Genomic DNA, 18,439 nt, shown 5'->3' with positions numbered 1-18,439 from the left:
TAGACCTGGGTGTGAGTGTGGCTCTGCGATTTATGGTTTTTTCAAGATCGGACGGTGGGCTACAATAAATGTCAAGGAGGATAATGTTAAGTTCATTTTAGATGGTCTGCAATTAAATGAGGTAAATGGTTTAAAATCATTTATAATCATTTTAGCATTTATCATTCATTAGTATAAATCGTTGAAATGTTTAGCATTCTTAAGTAATCATCGTTGCAGGATTTTGCCTTTGTTAGTATAAATCATTATCACATTAGCATTTAGCATTTAGCATTTAGCATTCATTAGTATAAATCATTCTAATGTTTAACATTCTAAAGTAATGATCGTTATAAGATTTTGTATTCGTTAGTATAAATCATTATCGCTTTAGCATTTACTTTCATTAGTGTAAATCTTTGAAATGTTTAGCATTCTTAGGTAATCATCACTGCAGAATTTTATATTTGTTAGTACAAATCGTTATCGCATTATTATTTAACATTCATTAGTATAAATCGTTTTAATGTTTAACATTCTTAAGAAATGATCATTGCAGGATTTTGTATTTCTTAGTAGAAATCGTTATCGCTTTAGCATTTAACTTTCATTAGTGTAAATCGTTATAATCTTTAGCATTCTTAAGTAATGATCATTGCAGGATTTTGTCTTCGTTAGTACAAAGCGTTATCTCTTTAGCATTTAGCTTTCATTATTGTAAATCATTATAATATGTAGCATTCAATAGTGTAAATCATTTTAATATAAAGCACTCATTAGTAACAATCATTACAATATATTTAGCACTCGTTATTATAAATCATTTTAATATTTAGCATTCATTAGCATGAATAATTATGTTTATACCTAAACCACAATCTCTAATATACAGGTTGTGTGGAGACCATATAGAGATGGGGAGGACGAGGACCAAGATGTTGTTGCTGAGGTTGCGAGACTGTCTGGCTGCGATATTTGGTTGTTTAGCAAATCTGAAACTGAGTTGCAGCATGGTAGTCGAGTTCTCTTACAAGCTGGTTTGGGACAGTCTACCCCAAAGCAACCTATAGAAGTGAGAAGGAAGATGAATAGTGGTGGGGCCAAGAACGTGAATTGGCACAAACGCTTCAGGAAACAATTGGATAGCTTGAACAAAGGAGGTGTTCGTGACATAGCATATGATTATAAAGAATGACAATATGACCCCAACTATTTCAAAAAATATTGAGAACTCATGCGTCAAAATTTGTTGATTGAGAAGAAGCAACGTGAAAATATTGGGAACCCATGCGTCCCTCCTATCCCCTAGCATGTCGTCTCCCATCATAGAAAAAATATCCATTGTGTCCCTCCGACTATAACTATGATTTCCTTAGTTACAGTATACGATGAGGAGCGAGCACAGCTCACAAAAAAAAAGGCAGTCTCCACCACAAGGTTAGAGATGTTGAAGAGGGAGAATAAGGAGTTACAGAAGCAGGTGCAAAATTTGGGGAGACAAATGCGATCACAATATGGTACACTGGTAGAGATGATTACCAGTGGTTTTAATAAGATCGAAGAAACCAAGAGGCCACCGAAGAAAGAGAGTCCACCAAGGAAAAGAAAGACACAATTTGTATGTCATAGTCCATCTGAGTCGTCAAGTGCCATTGAATAAAGATTATGTGATTTTTGTATCCCGATAATTATTTATTGTAATTCTATAATTCTTTTTTGTAACATGACATTCTATAAATGTGTAATTCTTTTTTTAATAGGTGTAACACACAAGTGCTACTGAACAAATCATTGTAATATTTGACCTTCATAAAAAAATCGAAGAAGCGTTTAGCGTTATGTGCTGTGAAAATTATGATTTGCTTTTACGAGTTGTCTTCTTATCATGATTTATACAATGATTGATAAAAGGCTTAAACGATTTGTACGTATGAAGGCTACGTGCTATCGCAATTTGCTTGATATTGATTGGCTTGCAACCAGTTATAATTCTTTATTCTAACGTAACATTCAATAATTATATAGTTCTTTCTATAAGAGATCGCGATTTATTTTTTTATAGAATAAGTGTTCTATCATGATCTGTACAACAACGAACATAAAGCGAAAATGATTTGTCCTATCGCAATTTATGTTTACGAGCTTTGTCTATGTGAACGATATGTCCTATCGTGATTTACACAATGACTAATTCATAAAAGGCGGAAAGGAAAAACAATAAACAAATCAACACATTGTTTAGACTTAGTAAAGTATAAATCAAGGTAACTTCATAAATATAAATCAATTTCGTTCACAAAGACATATTGTTGTCGCGGTAACTTCATAACTATAAATTGACATGATTTACAACTACATTCATTTACAAAAAATATGAGTATTTAGTTACAATACATCATCATCATCAAAGAAAACAGACATCATCATCAGCATCACCTCCACGTCCAAATAGTGATATGCTTAAAATGCAATTCAGGTGCGCATGAAATCCAGCTTGCTAGTGCAAAAAGCTTCGAGGCAGAGCTGACGAAGTTGTAGAAGGTATGGGATCCCAACAGGCAGAGAAGATAGAGCCCGCAAGACTAGCATATTTGTCATGAAGTTGTTCAAAGATTAGGAAGATATTTTTTCAACTGTAAAGGATGGTTTGCGAACAATGGAGGGTCTGACAGTAGAAATGGATCAAATAAATAATCATCAGCATCGCCCTTTGTCTATCATGCAGAATATTTATGCTTGCTCTAGTATGACGACAATGATTGAGGATGATTATGGTCGTTATATTCTGCGTAAATTTTGATATACTTCACCACAAATACACTATAGTCGTATGTGTCATGAATATATTGATGTATATACAGAAGATAACCACCATAATCATCATCAAAGATTACTCAGATCTTTTCTCATGGCGTGAAACAACTAGGTTATCAGCATCAAACTCCATCTATCAAGCACAGGTAGAAGAAACATAGAAGAACAAAGAAAAAAGAAAAATACAAGGAAAAAGAAGAAGAAGATGAAGGCAGAGGAGAAAAAAGAAGAAGAAAAAGTTGCATTGCCGCAGAAAAGAGGAAGAGACATTAAATAGATTTGGGTTTTAGACCTGGACAATGGGTCGGGTCGGGTAGGGTAAGGTTTTACATAAAATAGGGTTTTACATAGATCTATATTAGGGTTTTACATAGATTAGGGTTTTATGCATGTGTACATATTCTTCTTCTTCTTCTTCTTTGTTCTTCTTCTTATGTCATTTTTTTTTTCTTCTTCTTCTTTATTCTTCTTCTTCTTATGTCATTCTTTTTTTTCTTCATCTTTTTCTTTTTTCTTTTTCTTTGTTCTTCTTTGTTCTGTCTACAATCAACCCAATCCAATCACTCATCCACCTAAACCCATCCTCTCAATCGAATACATCTCATCCCACCAAATTCGTTTGACCTGTCGCGGTATTTGTATAGCCACAGACATAAAGCAGAAATTATTTATCCTATTGTGATTTGCCTTTATGAGTTTTGTCTATGTGAACGATATGTTCTATAACGATTTACACAATGACTAATCCATAAAAGGCAGAAAAGAAAAATAATAAACTAATTGACACAATGTTTAAACTTAGTAAAGTACAAATCGAGGTAACAGTTACAAATCCATATGAGTAAATCATGATATTATATATCGATATCGTTCATAAAGATAATTCGAGACTCAAATAGATCCTACTTAAGAAAAAATGGATTCACTTATGATCTTAATGAGAGCTAAATGGGTCTCACAACCAACTCAATCCAGTCACTCTCCCACCTAAACCCATCCGACAATCGAATACATCCCATCCCACCAAATCTGTTTGAATATTCTATTGTGATTTGCCTTTACGAGCTTTATCTAAGTGAACAATACGTCCTATCACGATTTACACAATGACTGATTCATAAAAGGCAGAAAAGAAAAACAATAAACAAATCAAGATGATGTTTAGACTTAGTAAAGTACAAATTGAGATAACTTCAACTATACAAATTGAGGTAACTTCATAAATACAAATCGATTTCATTCACAAAGACATATCGTTGTCGCAGTAACTTCATAACTACAAATTGATGTGATTTACAACCATATTCATTTAAAAAAAATATGAGTATAATACATCATGACCAATGGTTTGGCTTAGATACAATACATGACCATCATGAATATGAAAAGAGTTTAGACTCAGATCAGGGTTTGGATCGAACCTATAAAAGATTTGGATCCATTTAAGACCCAAATAAATCTAATCTAACATAAAAAATATTTTAGGTCCATTTAGAGACCAAATTGGATCCTACTAAGAAAATAAGATATCGAATCTACTTGAAGACTCAATTAGATCCCATTATATAAATTAACATTTGGACCCATTTGGAGATCCAATTGGATTCCAATAAGTAAACAAGGCTTTTGGATCTACTTGAGACCTAAATGGATCTCATGAAGGTAAAATGAATTTGTTTGGATCTGAATTCAATTCGAGACCCAAATAGATCCTACTTACGAAAAAAAGATTTGGATTCACTTATGATCTAAATGAATCTTTTTAGTGTACTATAAATTTCACTACAACTTTTTGCTCAATGATTCAACTATAGTATATGTATAACAATTTTTTATATATGAATGCTAGGTAAGACAACGATTTTTACTTTTAATACAGTTTATTCACAGAATAACTTTTTGCACAACGATTCAAATATAGTATATGTACAATGATTTATATGTATGAAGGTTAGATGAGACAACGATTTTTACTTTTAATACAGTTTATTTACATAATTATGTAGTTGAAGAATTCACACGTGATTCATGTGTTTCATTGCTCACTTTTGAATTGAACTGAGTCTGTCATGAAACAGAACAATATAAGACACTATATTAAGTTTAATAAAAAATGCAAGCATCCTCCTAACATTGATTACATACCAAAAGACTTATAAAACTGATGTCATCATTCTACTCAAACTAATCAGAAGGATTGAAGGTTCTAACGTTGTAGTGCACGTCTATAAGGTATTGCTGCATGTTAGAAATTACACAAGTTAAATATTGATAAGTTTCACATAATACAATTTATATGGGAAGTAATATAATGTATTGCATACCTGTTCATGCGAAGGGTTTGGTTGCTTTTGCTTAGAGGTTCGTTATTTCTTAGACCTTTTCTTGCCAACCAATTCTAGTGCACCCTTTGTCCTCCGATGACTGCGATCAGAGGCAGGTTTTCTTTTGATACCCTTCGTTAGGTGAATTTGTTCATCATAATCTATAACATTGACTCCTGACTTATTGAAGATAATGTTTATGCTTCAATGCAACTTCTCATGCAAGTCAGAAAAAGCATGATTTTCACCTTCGTTGTTCACTCTTGTTTTCTTAGACTGGTCTTCATGAGTTGCAACAGACTTATGGTGAATTAACTGCACATTTTCAAGTAACTCCCTTGACACTTTTCTCATGCATACATAGGCTTCTTCATTTTTTGATGTCAAATCTGTAATATGCATAAGTGACCTATATAGTTGTTGGTAACGGAAGGCTATGTGACACTTCTCATCAATACCAGAGGCACTGACATTATTTGTATCCAGCTGTTTAATCTTTGTTTATCTCGTCCATCTTCGCATTAAATATGACTCAAGTACTTCTTGTATCTTTTCCTGATTAAGTGCCTTTAATGCATGACGATATAAAATACCTTTGAATTCATATATTTTGCACGTACATTCAATTGTTTATTTTTTTTGTCAATATTGTATGTAACATGTGCTTCTTGCCTTTTTGGATGCTCTTCATTCTCTCATACAATATGATATTTGTGTATATTCTCGATTTGCATATGTTCTTTTATGTTGCAATTCATGACCTGTATAACCTTCTTAATTTATTCAAATACAGTTAGTGTATACATATCTGCAAGTCGCATCAATATTTTTATGCCCAAAATTACATAGCGTGTGTTGAAGCATTTCACATCTTATTCAAGCTCATTCTATCTAAGATCATCTACAAATAATTCATATTGTTCTATGAAGCAAAACATTGTTGAACAAGAATACAAGGTTTTCTTCAGTGTGACATGCATAGATTCAATTCTTTGTGTGCTTATCATACCTGCACAAAAGTATTGTCTTTCATATGTCAATGTTCACTTCTCTTTGTCTGCATATAGATTTTGTAACCACACACAGTCTTCAAGCTTGTACATCTGAATCAGTTCTTCCCAATTAGACATAAAGGTGACCTCGTCTACGCTCTCAAGTACACACCTTGTAAATTTTTTATCAAACCCTGTCTTCTGATTAAATATGTGTCCTATGTTCTTTGTTGTATTTTAAAAAATATGCCACAAACATAGGCGATGATGTGCATCTGGCCATACATGAGACATTGTAGCTTCAATTGCGTGATCATCATCTATAAGTACAACTTTAGGTTGCTTCTCATTCATTGTCTGTATAAATACTTTAAACAACCACTCAAATGTTTCCTTAGTCTGATCATACAAAAAAGTGTTGCCTAATATGCAACTCTCTAAGTGACGGTTCACTCTGACAAACTGCGCAAATGGTCACTATTCAGTACTAATCTTCACTGTCGTATAAAAAATAAACACATCATTGAAGCATTCATAATCTACTCTTAACTTTGAATCTGCCCAAAACATATTCACAGCATATCCATCTTCAACCAGTTGCATTGCACTAAAAAAACCAAAGTCATTGCTTGATTTCTTCTGTAAGTAATCAACCAAAGAACATATTTTTTTATTCTTCATGTTGTTTGTCATCTTCCTTCTCAAGTGGTTTCTTAGATCCATAGGTGTCAATGGCATATTCTCATGACTACCATCTATGTGTGCACATAAATTGTATGTCTTCTTTGATGCAATGTCAGTGCTATCAGCTATTTTAGCAATTACAGTATGTGCTTCAGTTACTTTACGATGTGACCTTAATATAAGAATCATGAATGAAACTGCTAATTCATGGTTATGATCACTAATTAAAGTACAAACTATATATTTTTCATTCAGAAGTCTTTTTAACACCATTCTCGTTGGACAACTACATATTGAATTTGGATTGCTCCATGTTAAATTCCACTTGACTTCTTCTAACCTTTCTTAGAACAAACATGTCTTTCTCACCACGACACCCTTTGTATTTTTTGACCAAGAATACCTTCTAACACTGAAGCCAAGTTTGAAGGCATAATCATTGTAAAATTTGTATGCAACTTTCTCATTATTAAACTGTATTCCTTCTATGGGAACAAAGTCAAGTGTACTGTCATGATTGTCTACCTCATTATCGAATTGCATTTCTTCTACTGGAACATTCAAGTCAAGAGTGAATATAATGCTTGCACCCTTCTTATGATGTGCATCATTAGTATACATGTTCACTTCTTCGGGTGCGTCATTAGTACACATGTTCACTTCTCCATAACTTTCCAATGATTAAGATACATCATCTTCACTGCAACCAGATGATAAGCGCACCATTGTCATAAGCAAGATATTAATTTGCGTTAGCCAGCACATACGTTTACTATGATTTATTCAAGATGCATATAGCAACGGATACTGATTAGTTAAGCAAGTAAAAAATGATTGAATGAATCATAGTATAAAAGCAACAATGATTTGTTATTTGCTTATATTATGCATCAAGTTGTTATTTACCATGTTAATAAAAGAAATTATTTATCGTATATGTGTATTAACGATAATAATTCATGTGACAACGATTTAATTATATCTACGACATTGTGAAGCGGTTTCAATAGAAATCGCTAAATGAGCATCGATTTGAATATGCAAATCGCCACCGCAAGCACACAATACTATATATTTCGCACACACGCGTTTTAAAATCATACTACAAATATCTTATAAATCGCTATAGAAAACACATAATATCTTACAAATCTATATACATATCGCATAATATATTACAAATCGATATGGTAATTCAGCATAATAGCTTACAAATTGATATTATCAAACAAAATAATATCTCATAAATCGGTAGTATGTTACTACAACCGCAATTTGTGATACATTACATATACTGAATGAATGAACGATACCGGATGGGGTAGAGGCCCTTTCTTGCATCTGTAACCAAGCATTCTTGTCAAAAGGTCCCAGCGTCCTATAAATATCTTTAATTTTCTAACCATCGAAAAGCCAACATCCACCTACAATAACAAAACAATGTCTTAATGGCACTCACAATGACATACGTTCTTCAACAATAACATGATGACATGGAATGGTACTCACGATGCCTTAATGGCACTTGTTGAAATGTTTGTGCGTCATTGTTTTTTTTATATTGCCTAATGAAAATAAAGAAGAAGAGAAGACTGTAAAAAGAGATGGCCGACAAATCCCCCTATGACGCCTACCAATGATCGAACCACCCGATCGATTTATAGTTATCTCCATGAGATAGGAATGAACCCGGGAATGTTTTGTAACACAAGGCAGGAACGAGAAGGCGACAATGTGTTGTAACACACGCTAAAAACCAAGGCGATAACCTGGATTCGCGAGAATGTGCAAAGCTATTTACGAGAGGACATTTCTGTCAAATGCATATCTATCTTACGGGAGAACATTTCTGTTAAACGCATATCTATCTTTTTTAGATGTTATTTATTTTTTTATATGTTATTTTATTATAAAATCATCATGGGTGACATTGGCATATGAATTATCATGGGTCCCAAGATATTCCTCTGTACACCTCCGAACATACAAATCTGTCTTTGGGGGAGAACACACAACACCCTCCCATAAATGTTCAAAAGGAATCTCAAAATCAATAGCCCATAATGCATACAAACCTCATAAAATAAAATCAAATTTTATATCAAAATGATTAGATTCAATTCTCACTAAAGAAGCCATGACAAACAATGTATGAGGGATATTCTTCACCCAATCATTAAATGGTAAGAACTTCATAAAAACATAAATAATTGTTTTAACTGCAATATTTATGTTTCTAGTGGCTATTTATCATAAAAAATCATGTTGTTTTTATTTTTAAATATCTTTTATTTGTATTTACTTATAAAAAATAATCTTTATTTTTGGGATTTGGTTTTGGAATCAAAACAACATTCTTGTTAGATATGTGTTTAGGTCTGAATATGTTTGAATCCATTAATAGTTTTTATGTATGCATTTATTGTTCTCAAATTTGTCTTACCAGGTCCAACATTACACACAAATTTATGAATGGATCTTAACTCTACTATGTGGCATTTAGTTTCATATTGGATATGGATTCTAACTCAAAATCTATAGTTACAAATATCGTTGATATTTTGAAAATCTCATATTTCATTAGATGGTATTTTGAAAGTACAATATTATAGCAAAAAAGTGTGATATTTTTTACATCATCACCTAAAAGTATTGTGCCTTGACTTGATATTAACTTGATAAAAATCTTTTTTGCTTGACTTTTTTATGTTTTTTACATTTTCATATTTATATCTATATATCTCTCATAGATGACATATTCCAATGTTTTCATTGTTTTTCAAAGAAATCTGCATTTTAATATCAGTTCTGCCCCACCGATATCTTGAAGGAGATTTGTGACTATGTCACGAAATTGTCTTTTGAAATTTTGACTTCGTTTCAAATACTAATTGACAAATATTATTATCATGGGCTTACTTTTTCCAATAAGTCAGTGCGGTGTGACGGTCCTTCCTTACCACCGTAAGCCTTTCTATCACTCTGTCATGGGCATAAAATGCTTCGCAAACCCGCGACGCGCCAAGTTGGCTAGCCTAACGGCCAAAAGCTATGTACCAACTCCTTTTCATATGCTGAATCATTTGTATTGGCCCTGTGCACCACCCCATACGCAGTTGTCTAGCGAAAGGTGATCAAGTGCATTTCCAAATGTGCATTCCATGTAGTCTATGCTGCTTAGTGCTTAGTCATCCCATACCAGTTATCACTTCCGAAAGATGCATAAACTTTGCCTTAGCCTTGCGTGACATGAAGCGTATTGCAGCTCCATGCACATGACATAGCAAAGCCTCACCACTAAAAAAACAAGACCTTGTGGCCCCCAGTCTGAAGATCAGTTGATGATTGAACACCATAGCGAAGAGCACCACCCAAACTCATTCGTCGATGGTTAGGCATTCACTTGTCTAGTCTTGAGTCACCATACTCGGTTGGAATCACCTAAGGTGATTCCTGGGGGAATTAGCGCTAACCCATACACACCCTCGTGCATCCAACTGCTATGCATGAGACACTCTTGCAAGTTGAGAGGTCCTTAACCAAATCTCCAAAGGCAACATCTTCTTATTCGCTGGCACTGCTTAACCAAACAATGCTCCACGTCTGTGTCGCCACACAACGATGCACTAATGACGATACTGATGCGAATCGCATGCCGTGCTACCACCGTACGTCACTGATCAAGCGAACACATACCGCGTGTTCCTACACTTGATGCATTTTTCACTCAGTAGAGCTCTGCACTGCACATATTCTATTCCAAAAGATCGGCCTGAGATATTCTCCTCCACCCAAAACCATTATCGTCCTCAACAATGTTGGTGCATGTAAAAACATTGTCTTCACTGATATGTCAGTTTCTTTTTGTACTTATCTTTGGTTTACTCTTGTTCTTCAGCCTACTCAACTTGTTCTGGTTTACATTTACCATCGACGCAACCTTTAACACGTCAAGTCTCATACTTTTAATGCATATTTGATCACTTAGACAACGATCTTCTGCTTTATCAACATCGAGCATTCTCTGCTCGTGAGACCCCCAGTGCAGTCTCAAACACAAACAGATCATCCTCGCCCGTACAATAAACTTATCGTCTTCATGCTCATGCCTGGAGTTCCAACCCCAGTAAGGGCATTTCCAAGCCATTTATGGTCCTCACAGAGAAAGACGACCACCAATGCATGTCGCAGGGATATCAACTCCCTTAAGCACCAACTTGTGATTTTCAATGGTCCAAACTATTCCTCAAGTGGGGGGCGCCTTCTTACGTATCACCCCAAAGTGATCCTTCAAAGCGTCTTTCTGAGCACTCGTCCTCACATGGGCACCTTTGGCCTAATGCTAGAACTCCCCTCCCGAAGCCAACATGTTGTATCTCTCTCTTAAAGTCAACAAAACGTCTCTATAGGAACCAACGAGCTACAAACAATAATTTTTTCTACACACACAATCCATTGAGGATCTGCCAACTCAAGAGACCAAAACAACGAGCATTCTGCTCAACGTGGACACTTCGCTAACCCATAATCTTGAGAGAGTATCTAAAAGTTTAGTTGAATCTCCCATACCCAAAGGTGCAAATCCATCCAGTCGAATCTAACGTGCATTTTCTGTATGTAGAAGGCAAACACCATGCTTTACCTATGAGCCTAACGCACAACTGGTATGAATCTTTGGCTTATCTACGTTCCCTTAGACAACCGAACAACAATCTTACACTTCTGCTTGTCATCAACAAGATGTCACATACCATCCTGCCAACATCTTGCTTTTGTGCTCGGTCAACCACACTTCAACTGCGCAAAATTACGTAACCAAGATAAATCATCGTTGTCATCTCAGTGTCCCACACAATGAAGAACAAGGTCTCCGTGAATCTTTCTGCTCTGATACCAATTTATCATTGGCTTACTTTTTTCAATAAGCCAGTGCGGCGTGACAGTCCTTCCTTACTGCCGTAAGCTTTTCTGTCACAGACATAGAATGCTTCACAAACCTGCAACATGCCAAGCTGCCTAAGCTTACCCGCCTAATGGCCAAAGGCCGCATACCAACACCTTTTCATGTGTTGAATCATTTTTATTGGCCCTGTGCACTATCCTATGTGTAGCTGCCTAGCGAAAGCTGATCAAACACATTTCCAAATGCGCATTTCATGCCACTTAGTGCATAGTCGTCTCATACCAACTATCACTTTCGAAAGAGACACAAACTTTGCCTTAGCCTTGCGTGTCATGAAACGTATTGCAGCTCCATGCGCACGACATAGCAAAATCTCACCACTGAAGAAATAAGACCTTGCGGTCCCCAGTTCGAAGACTAGTTAATGATTGAACACCATAGCGAAGAGCATCACCTAAACTCATTCGCTGGCACCTAGGCATTCACTCGCCTAGCCTCGAGTCACCATACTCAGTTGGAATCACCTAAGGTGATTCCTGAGGGAATTAACCCTAACCCACACACACCCCCGTCCGTCTAACTGCTACGCGTGAGACACTCTTGCAAGCGGAGAGGTCTTTAACCAAATCTACAGAGACAACATCCTCTGATCCATTGATATTGCTTAACCAAACAATGTTCCACGTCTATGTAGTCATACAACGATGCACTAACGATGATACCAATGCCTATTGCATGCCATGCTACCACCACACGTCACATTCCTATACTCGATGCATTTTCTACTTAGTACAGCTCCGCACTGCACATGTCCTATTATGAAAGATCGGCCTGAGACAATTGCAATATTTATGAAGAATATTATAAAAATATAGCGATGACTACTTTAAATTTTAAATAATAAAATTTCATGATATATTCATAATATCATAATTCATAAAAACATGCATAGTGTGTTTTAAATATGGCATTTATGTTTTTGACAACTATTTATCATGAAAAAATGATGATGTTTTTTTTTCAAATATATTTTATTTGTGTTTCTTTATATTTTTTTAATAAATTTTATTTTATTTTATTACTTTCATTGTTTTTATGAATAAACTCAAGTTTTTTTTCCGAAAATTTTCTATTTCTCGCGAGTTTTATTGCCGATATTTTGCCGTTTTAAACATTTGTCGCTAAAGTTGGCGGCACTCCCTCTTGTCCCCTTTAAGCAACCAAACAGCGACCCCCCCCCGCCCTGGGCCCAACTGCTATCTTCGCCTTTTTCGTAGTTTCCTCCTCTTCACTCTTAACGATGACGATGGCGTTGTTTAACCCTAACGCTTCGTGCGGCGGTCCGGCGACGGAGGCAGCGTGAAGAAGGTGACCGGCGATGGCTTACGACGCGATCGAGGCCTCCTCAGGCGCCCACTTCTACGGCATCCTCTCCTCGCCCACCGCCCTCTCCGACTCCCCTCGGCAGCCCTTCGTCATTGGTAGAAAAACCCCCAACTCTCCCTTCTCTCTACCTCTTTCTGTCTGTGGTTCTTGTTCGTCGCCTCATCGTCGTGGGACGGCCGGTGAGGATTTGGGATCTCCGTTGGACGCATCTGTTTGCGTCGCGAAATCGTGTGTGAGAGTGTGTGCGCTCGTGTTACTGTTGTCCAAGACGCTTATGCGCGAATTTTGGGCAATTGATGCGAGTCGCTGTTGTTTAAGGCGCTTGTGCGCGAAATTTCGGCGATTGATGTGGTCGGTATTGTGCAGGAGTGTCCGGTGGTACCGCGTCGGGGAAGACGACGGTCTGCGAGATGATCATCCAGCAACTTCATGATCATCGCGTCGTTCTCGTGAATCAGGTGATAATCGCGATCGCCATGGGCGTTTGTTTTGTGCTTTCTGGCGTGCCCTGTTGTATTCTTTCTCTTTTGTAAGTAAATGCGGTCGAGATTTATTTAGACAGGAAATTTCGATGTGAACATCTTGTTATTCGATCCGAGGAGTCGTAAGAGCTCTTGGTTGCCTGCTACTTGTAGGAGTTATGGGAGTTTTGATATTGTGAAAGTTTTTTTTATATTGCATTGGTGCTATGATTATCGGATTGTGCTCCAATGATGCTATGATTATCGGATGATGAACTTCACGCTGTTATGTTGCTCTATAATGTTTTGGATGAAAGTTGAAACCGTGCTCTTTCTTTGGAAATGGTAATGCTTGCTTCAAAGATTCGTCTAAGCAATAGAAGTTTCAGAAGTTCGTTGGTTATAGGATCTTTGGCTGCCTATCTGGGTGGGGATCATTTTACTTAAATAAACAAATGTCTCCGTTTGGTATCAATAGTGATAGAGTTTGGTTTCAGCACAGCTTTCCTTCAATCGCAGCCATTGATGATTTATCTTGTTTTGCCAACATTTAGCGGATAATTTTTTCAACTTTCTTTGAAATGATAAGCCTGTTCTCCTATTTGGAATTATGCAAGTTACGTTTTTCCCCCCTTTGTCCTTTTCATATCACATATAGTATGTAGACACCTTAATTTTATTATCACTATCGTTGATTTGTGATTTTAGTCCATTAGTTGAAATCATCATGGATAATTTTAGGCTCTAACAAATCTAATCCTGAAAGTGCAGAGATTGTTTTCTTATTGTTTTTAATATGTCAAATTTCACAGGATTCTTTCTATCGGGGTTTGACTATTGAAGAATTGGAGCGTGTCCATGAATATAATTTTGATCATCCAGGTAATCTTAAACGTAGTGTAAAGAAGGGTGAATCACTAAACGAGCACAAATGTCTATCAAAGAATCCAAATGCACAAGCACAAAGAGCCACTATGGGCACACTCACAAAAGGCCACTAAGGGCACACACCAAGAAAACTCACAATATGAAAAAATATTATTTTATTAATACCTCAAATGCACACAAGATGCATGCTTACAATGTTGGGGTAATCCCCTATATATACACCAAGAGCTGATCTAGCTGGTAGGCTAGTCTAACGGCTAGATTATATAGCCGTTGGACTAGTCTAGCTCTAAGTCAACCTTAGGTTGACCACAATAAAAAACAGAAAAATAAAAGAAAAAGTAAATATAATGAATAAAATAACTAATATATATATATATATATATATACATTTTAATACACTCCTTCAAACTTGCGGTATAATGACCGAAAGTTTGCTAATAAGGAAGTGAAACCTAGGAGCTAAGAGAAGTTTAGTGAAGAAATCAGTCAATTGATACTCTAAGGTGACATAGGACAGATCAATGTTGCCTTGAAGATATTTTTCTCGTACATAGTAACAATTCATCTCAATGTGCATTGTTCTCTCGTGAAACATATGGTTGTTGGCGATGTAAATAACACTTTTGTTGTCACAACAATCCTTATGTCAGCCAACAATCTTCTTAGCCAAACCACCTCCATCGTGGTAGTGGCCATGACCCAATATTCGATTTTTGTTGAGAAAGTGAGACCTGTTGTTTCTTGCACCTCCACGAAATCAAGGATTCACTTAAAAAAACACAAAAACTCATGAATAAGTGTTTATTATTAGGACCACTTTCCCAGTCAACATCAATATATAAGCAATTAAATTTAATGTAGACGAAGAAGATAAAACAAAACCTTTAAAAATGGATTTTTTTTATGTATTTAAAATTCTTAAGACTCCTATGTGAACAAACATAAAAGCATGCTGAAATTAACTAGATATATAAACAACATGTGCTATGTTTGGTCTAGTAATTGATAGGTAAGAGAGTGCTTCGATTAGTTATCGATAAGGCATTGTGTTTTCAAGAGGCTCTCTATCATCAATTCTCATATTGACATTAGTAACTTTAGGTGTATCATCTATAATCCTAGACCTGAAAACAATATCAGAGGCAAACTTAGATTGAGATAACACGTACCTTTTAAGGAAATAAGCAACTTCTATACTTAAAAAGTGTTTTTAAGAAGTTTTTTGATATTTTCAACACTTTGTTTATCTTTTATAATGATAATCATATCGTCCACATATAAGCGTAGGATGATAATACCTGCATCAAATTCATTAACAAGCAAAGTTGTGTCAATCAAGCAAGATCTAAGACCAATATCAAGCATAACCTTGCTAAATCTATCATACCATGCTTTTGGCGTTTGCTTGAAGCTATAAAGTGTCTTACTCAAGTGAAGGGCCTTTCTTTCAAGGATACTCATACCAGGTGGTGTCTTCATATACACTTCTTCAATTAAATCCCTAATAATAAAGACATTCTTAACATTCATTTGATATATGAGTCAGTTTCTAATGGAAACAACTGTTATAAGGGTCCTATCAATGGTTATCATGACAACAAGAACAAAAGTTTCTTCATAATTTATCTCATATTTTTGGAAATATCCTTTGGTTATTAACCTAGATTTATACCTTTCAAGAGTCTTATCACTCTTGGTTTTTACTTTATACGCCCACCTACATCCTATAGGTTTCTTTCCTTGAGGTAGGTCTTGAAGTTTCCAAGTTATAACCTTTTCTAATGCCGCTAATTCTACTATCTTGGCTTCTATCCATTCAAAATGTTCTTTAGCTTGGGCATAGGACGATGGTTCTACATAAGAGTGGATAAGAGCAAAACATGCCTTGTATTTGGATGAAAAAGATTCGTAATACACAAACTTTTTTGGGGTTTTAATATTCTATATCATCTTCACTTTCAATCTTTGAATACTTTTCAAGTGTCCTTGATGTTTTTTGATCCTTGCATCTAGTATATTTCAAGTAGGTTTATCACTATCGGATTGTCCTTCACAAGGTATTTCATTTCTCATATCTCTTGATTCATCCACATTATCATGATGAAACTCACAATCACAATCATCAATATCATGCTTTGAAAGAAAATCTAATCTCTCAGCCAAACCATTTTGTTGTGGTGTGTATGGACAAGATTTTTTATATGTAATGCCATGTAAATTAAGATTATCTTTAAATTCTTTAGACAAAAATTCTCCCTATGAGACTGTGAAGGATATAAATGTTGTTGTTTAACCTATTCTTAACCAAGTTATGAAAAATTTGGAAATGCAAGAAGACTCCAGACTTATGTCTAACTTCTAAGTAAATCTAAGTGTACCTAAAAAAATCATCCACAAATATTACATAGTATGCATATCCACCTTTTGATATGATTGGTGTCAGAACACAAACATCTGAATGGACTAATTTAAGTGGTCTAGTGGAAACAAACGTTCTTTCATTTAAGGGCAATTTTTTTATTTATTTTGAATACATCATTACAAGTAAAATTTTCAATATTACTTTTTTTTTAAACTTAGAAACTATGAAATTTTGGATACATTTAGATGTCCTAATCTTTTATGCCACAAATCAAGATCTAATTTTTGAAAATTATAACAAAATGTATTCTTAGGTATTTCCCCCAAAAACATACAAGATATTTAAATTTAGTTTAAGAATATCTAACTTTTGGAATTGATTTTTTTTTAGTTTTCAAGATTCTTTTCAAAATTCCTTATTCCTTTGTTCTAGAGATGTGCCATCAACAATGAAGACATTAAACATGCTTGAATTAATACAAAATTATGATAGGATATCCGATATCAAGATGAGACTGTGGCTCCAGTTGAAGAAAATGATCTTATAAAAAGAGGTTGAAGCACTTCCACCAATTGAGATATGAATATGCTTCTGACGGATGTATCTTGGGAGTTGCTCATATCCTTAGTCTCTTGAGGTGGACCAACTGATGCTACCTTCTTTTCCTTCATTTTTCTCGGCTTAGGACACAAGGGTTTGATGTGTCTTGGTTCATGGTAATAATGACATGATTTTCTTCTTGTCATACTCATTGATTTGTCTGCCAAAATGAGGTAGTTTGTATGTGCGAGCATAGGTTCCCCGCCTAAACACAGCTAAGGAAGATTCATCATCATTTTTCGGTGCTTGTTTTTTTAACCTATTTTCCTCCATGTTTAGCTCTTCCATCATATCAACAATAGAAAAACTTTCCCTCTATAGGGAAGAGCCAATTTGGTGGCTTCAAACTCCCGTCGTAACCCATTTACGAATTGATAAAAATCCTCCACATTTATTTGTTTTTGCAGGAGCTTAATATGTAAAGGGCAATGCTACTTTGGTTCAAATAGAGTCAATTTCTCTTAAAGTTCAGATTGAGCATTATAGTATTCTCTAATGCTCATATCCCCTTGAGTCATGGTTCTAATCTTGTCTTAAAGTTTCACACGTGTGAAATATCTTTGAGTGAATCCATATTTTTAAGATAGTTTTAAGCATCACTGGCATGCTCAAATTTTGCCAAGGTAGAACACTTTTTAATGTCTACACTATTGATAAACCATGACATTATTTTCGTGTCCCATGCTCAAATCGACTATGGCCTTAGTCTTCTCCTCTCCTTGAAGTGCTTCATCTTTTCCGTTATCAACTTTGGTGAAGAGAAGTTTGGGTTCTAAATTGGCGCCATCCACTAATCGCCACAAGCATTTGCCCCAAATGTGGTGTTTCATGATAGAAAGTCGCGTTCCATAGTTTGTGTCATTGAGCTTGATACGCACAATGGTGACTCCCTCCTTGTTCTCCATGAGTGAATACCAAGAAAGAGATGAGAGAAAAAGGATAAGAGAGAGAAGATGTTGATGAGGAAAAGCACGAACACTTGAACCACATTCACTTGAGGAGCGATCCACGAGCACACGAACAATGAGATTACCAACTTGAAA

General features: G+C 35.4%; 1 protein-coding gene across 2 annotated transcripts in view; it reads left to right on the top strand.

Annotated features, from left to right (window-relative positions):
• The first annotated feature begins 12,936 nt into the window (after positions 1-12,936).
• The window catches only part of LOC149840581 (uridine/cytidine kinase UKL1, chloroplastic-like), a 77,404-nt gene continuing 71,901 nt past the window's right edge, over positions 12,937-18,439 (top strand). For both annotated transcript variants that reach the window (XM_090003216.1, XM_090003215.1), the window contains exons 1-3: positions 12,937-13,177; positions 13,449-13,540; positions 14,356-14,425. In XM_090003216.1, coding sequence (XP_089859342.1) covers positions 13,075-13,177; positions 13,449-13,540; positions 14,356-14,425 — 265 coding nt within the window. In that variant the 5' untranslated portion in view covers positions 12,937-13,074. The remainder of the gene's footprint in view (positions 13,178-13,448; positions 13,541-14,355; positions 14,426-18,439) is intronic.

This window comes from Nuphar pumila, chromosome 4 (assembly GCF_984573655.1).
Source record: "Nuphar pumila chromosome 4, dmNupPumi1.hap1.1, whole genome shotgun sequence".
NCBI classification, from domain to species: domain Eukaryota; kingdom Viridiplantae; phylum Streptophyta; class Magnoliopsida; order Nymphaeales; family Nymphaeaceae; genus Nuphar; species Nuphar pumila.
This window is presented reverse-complemented; position numbering and strand designations above follow the sequence as displayed.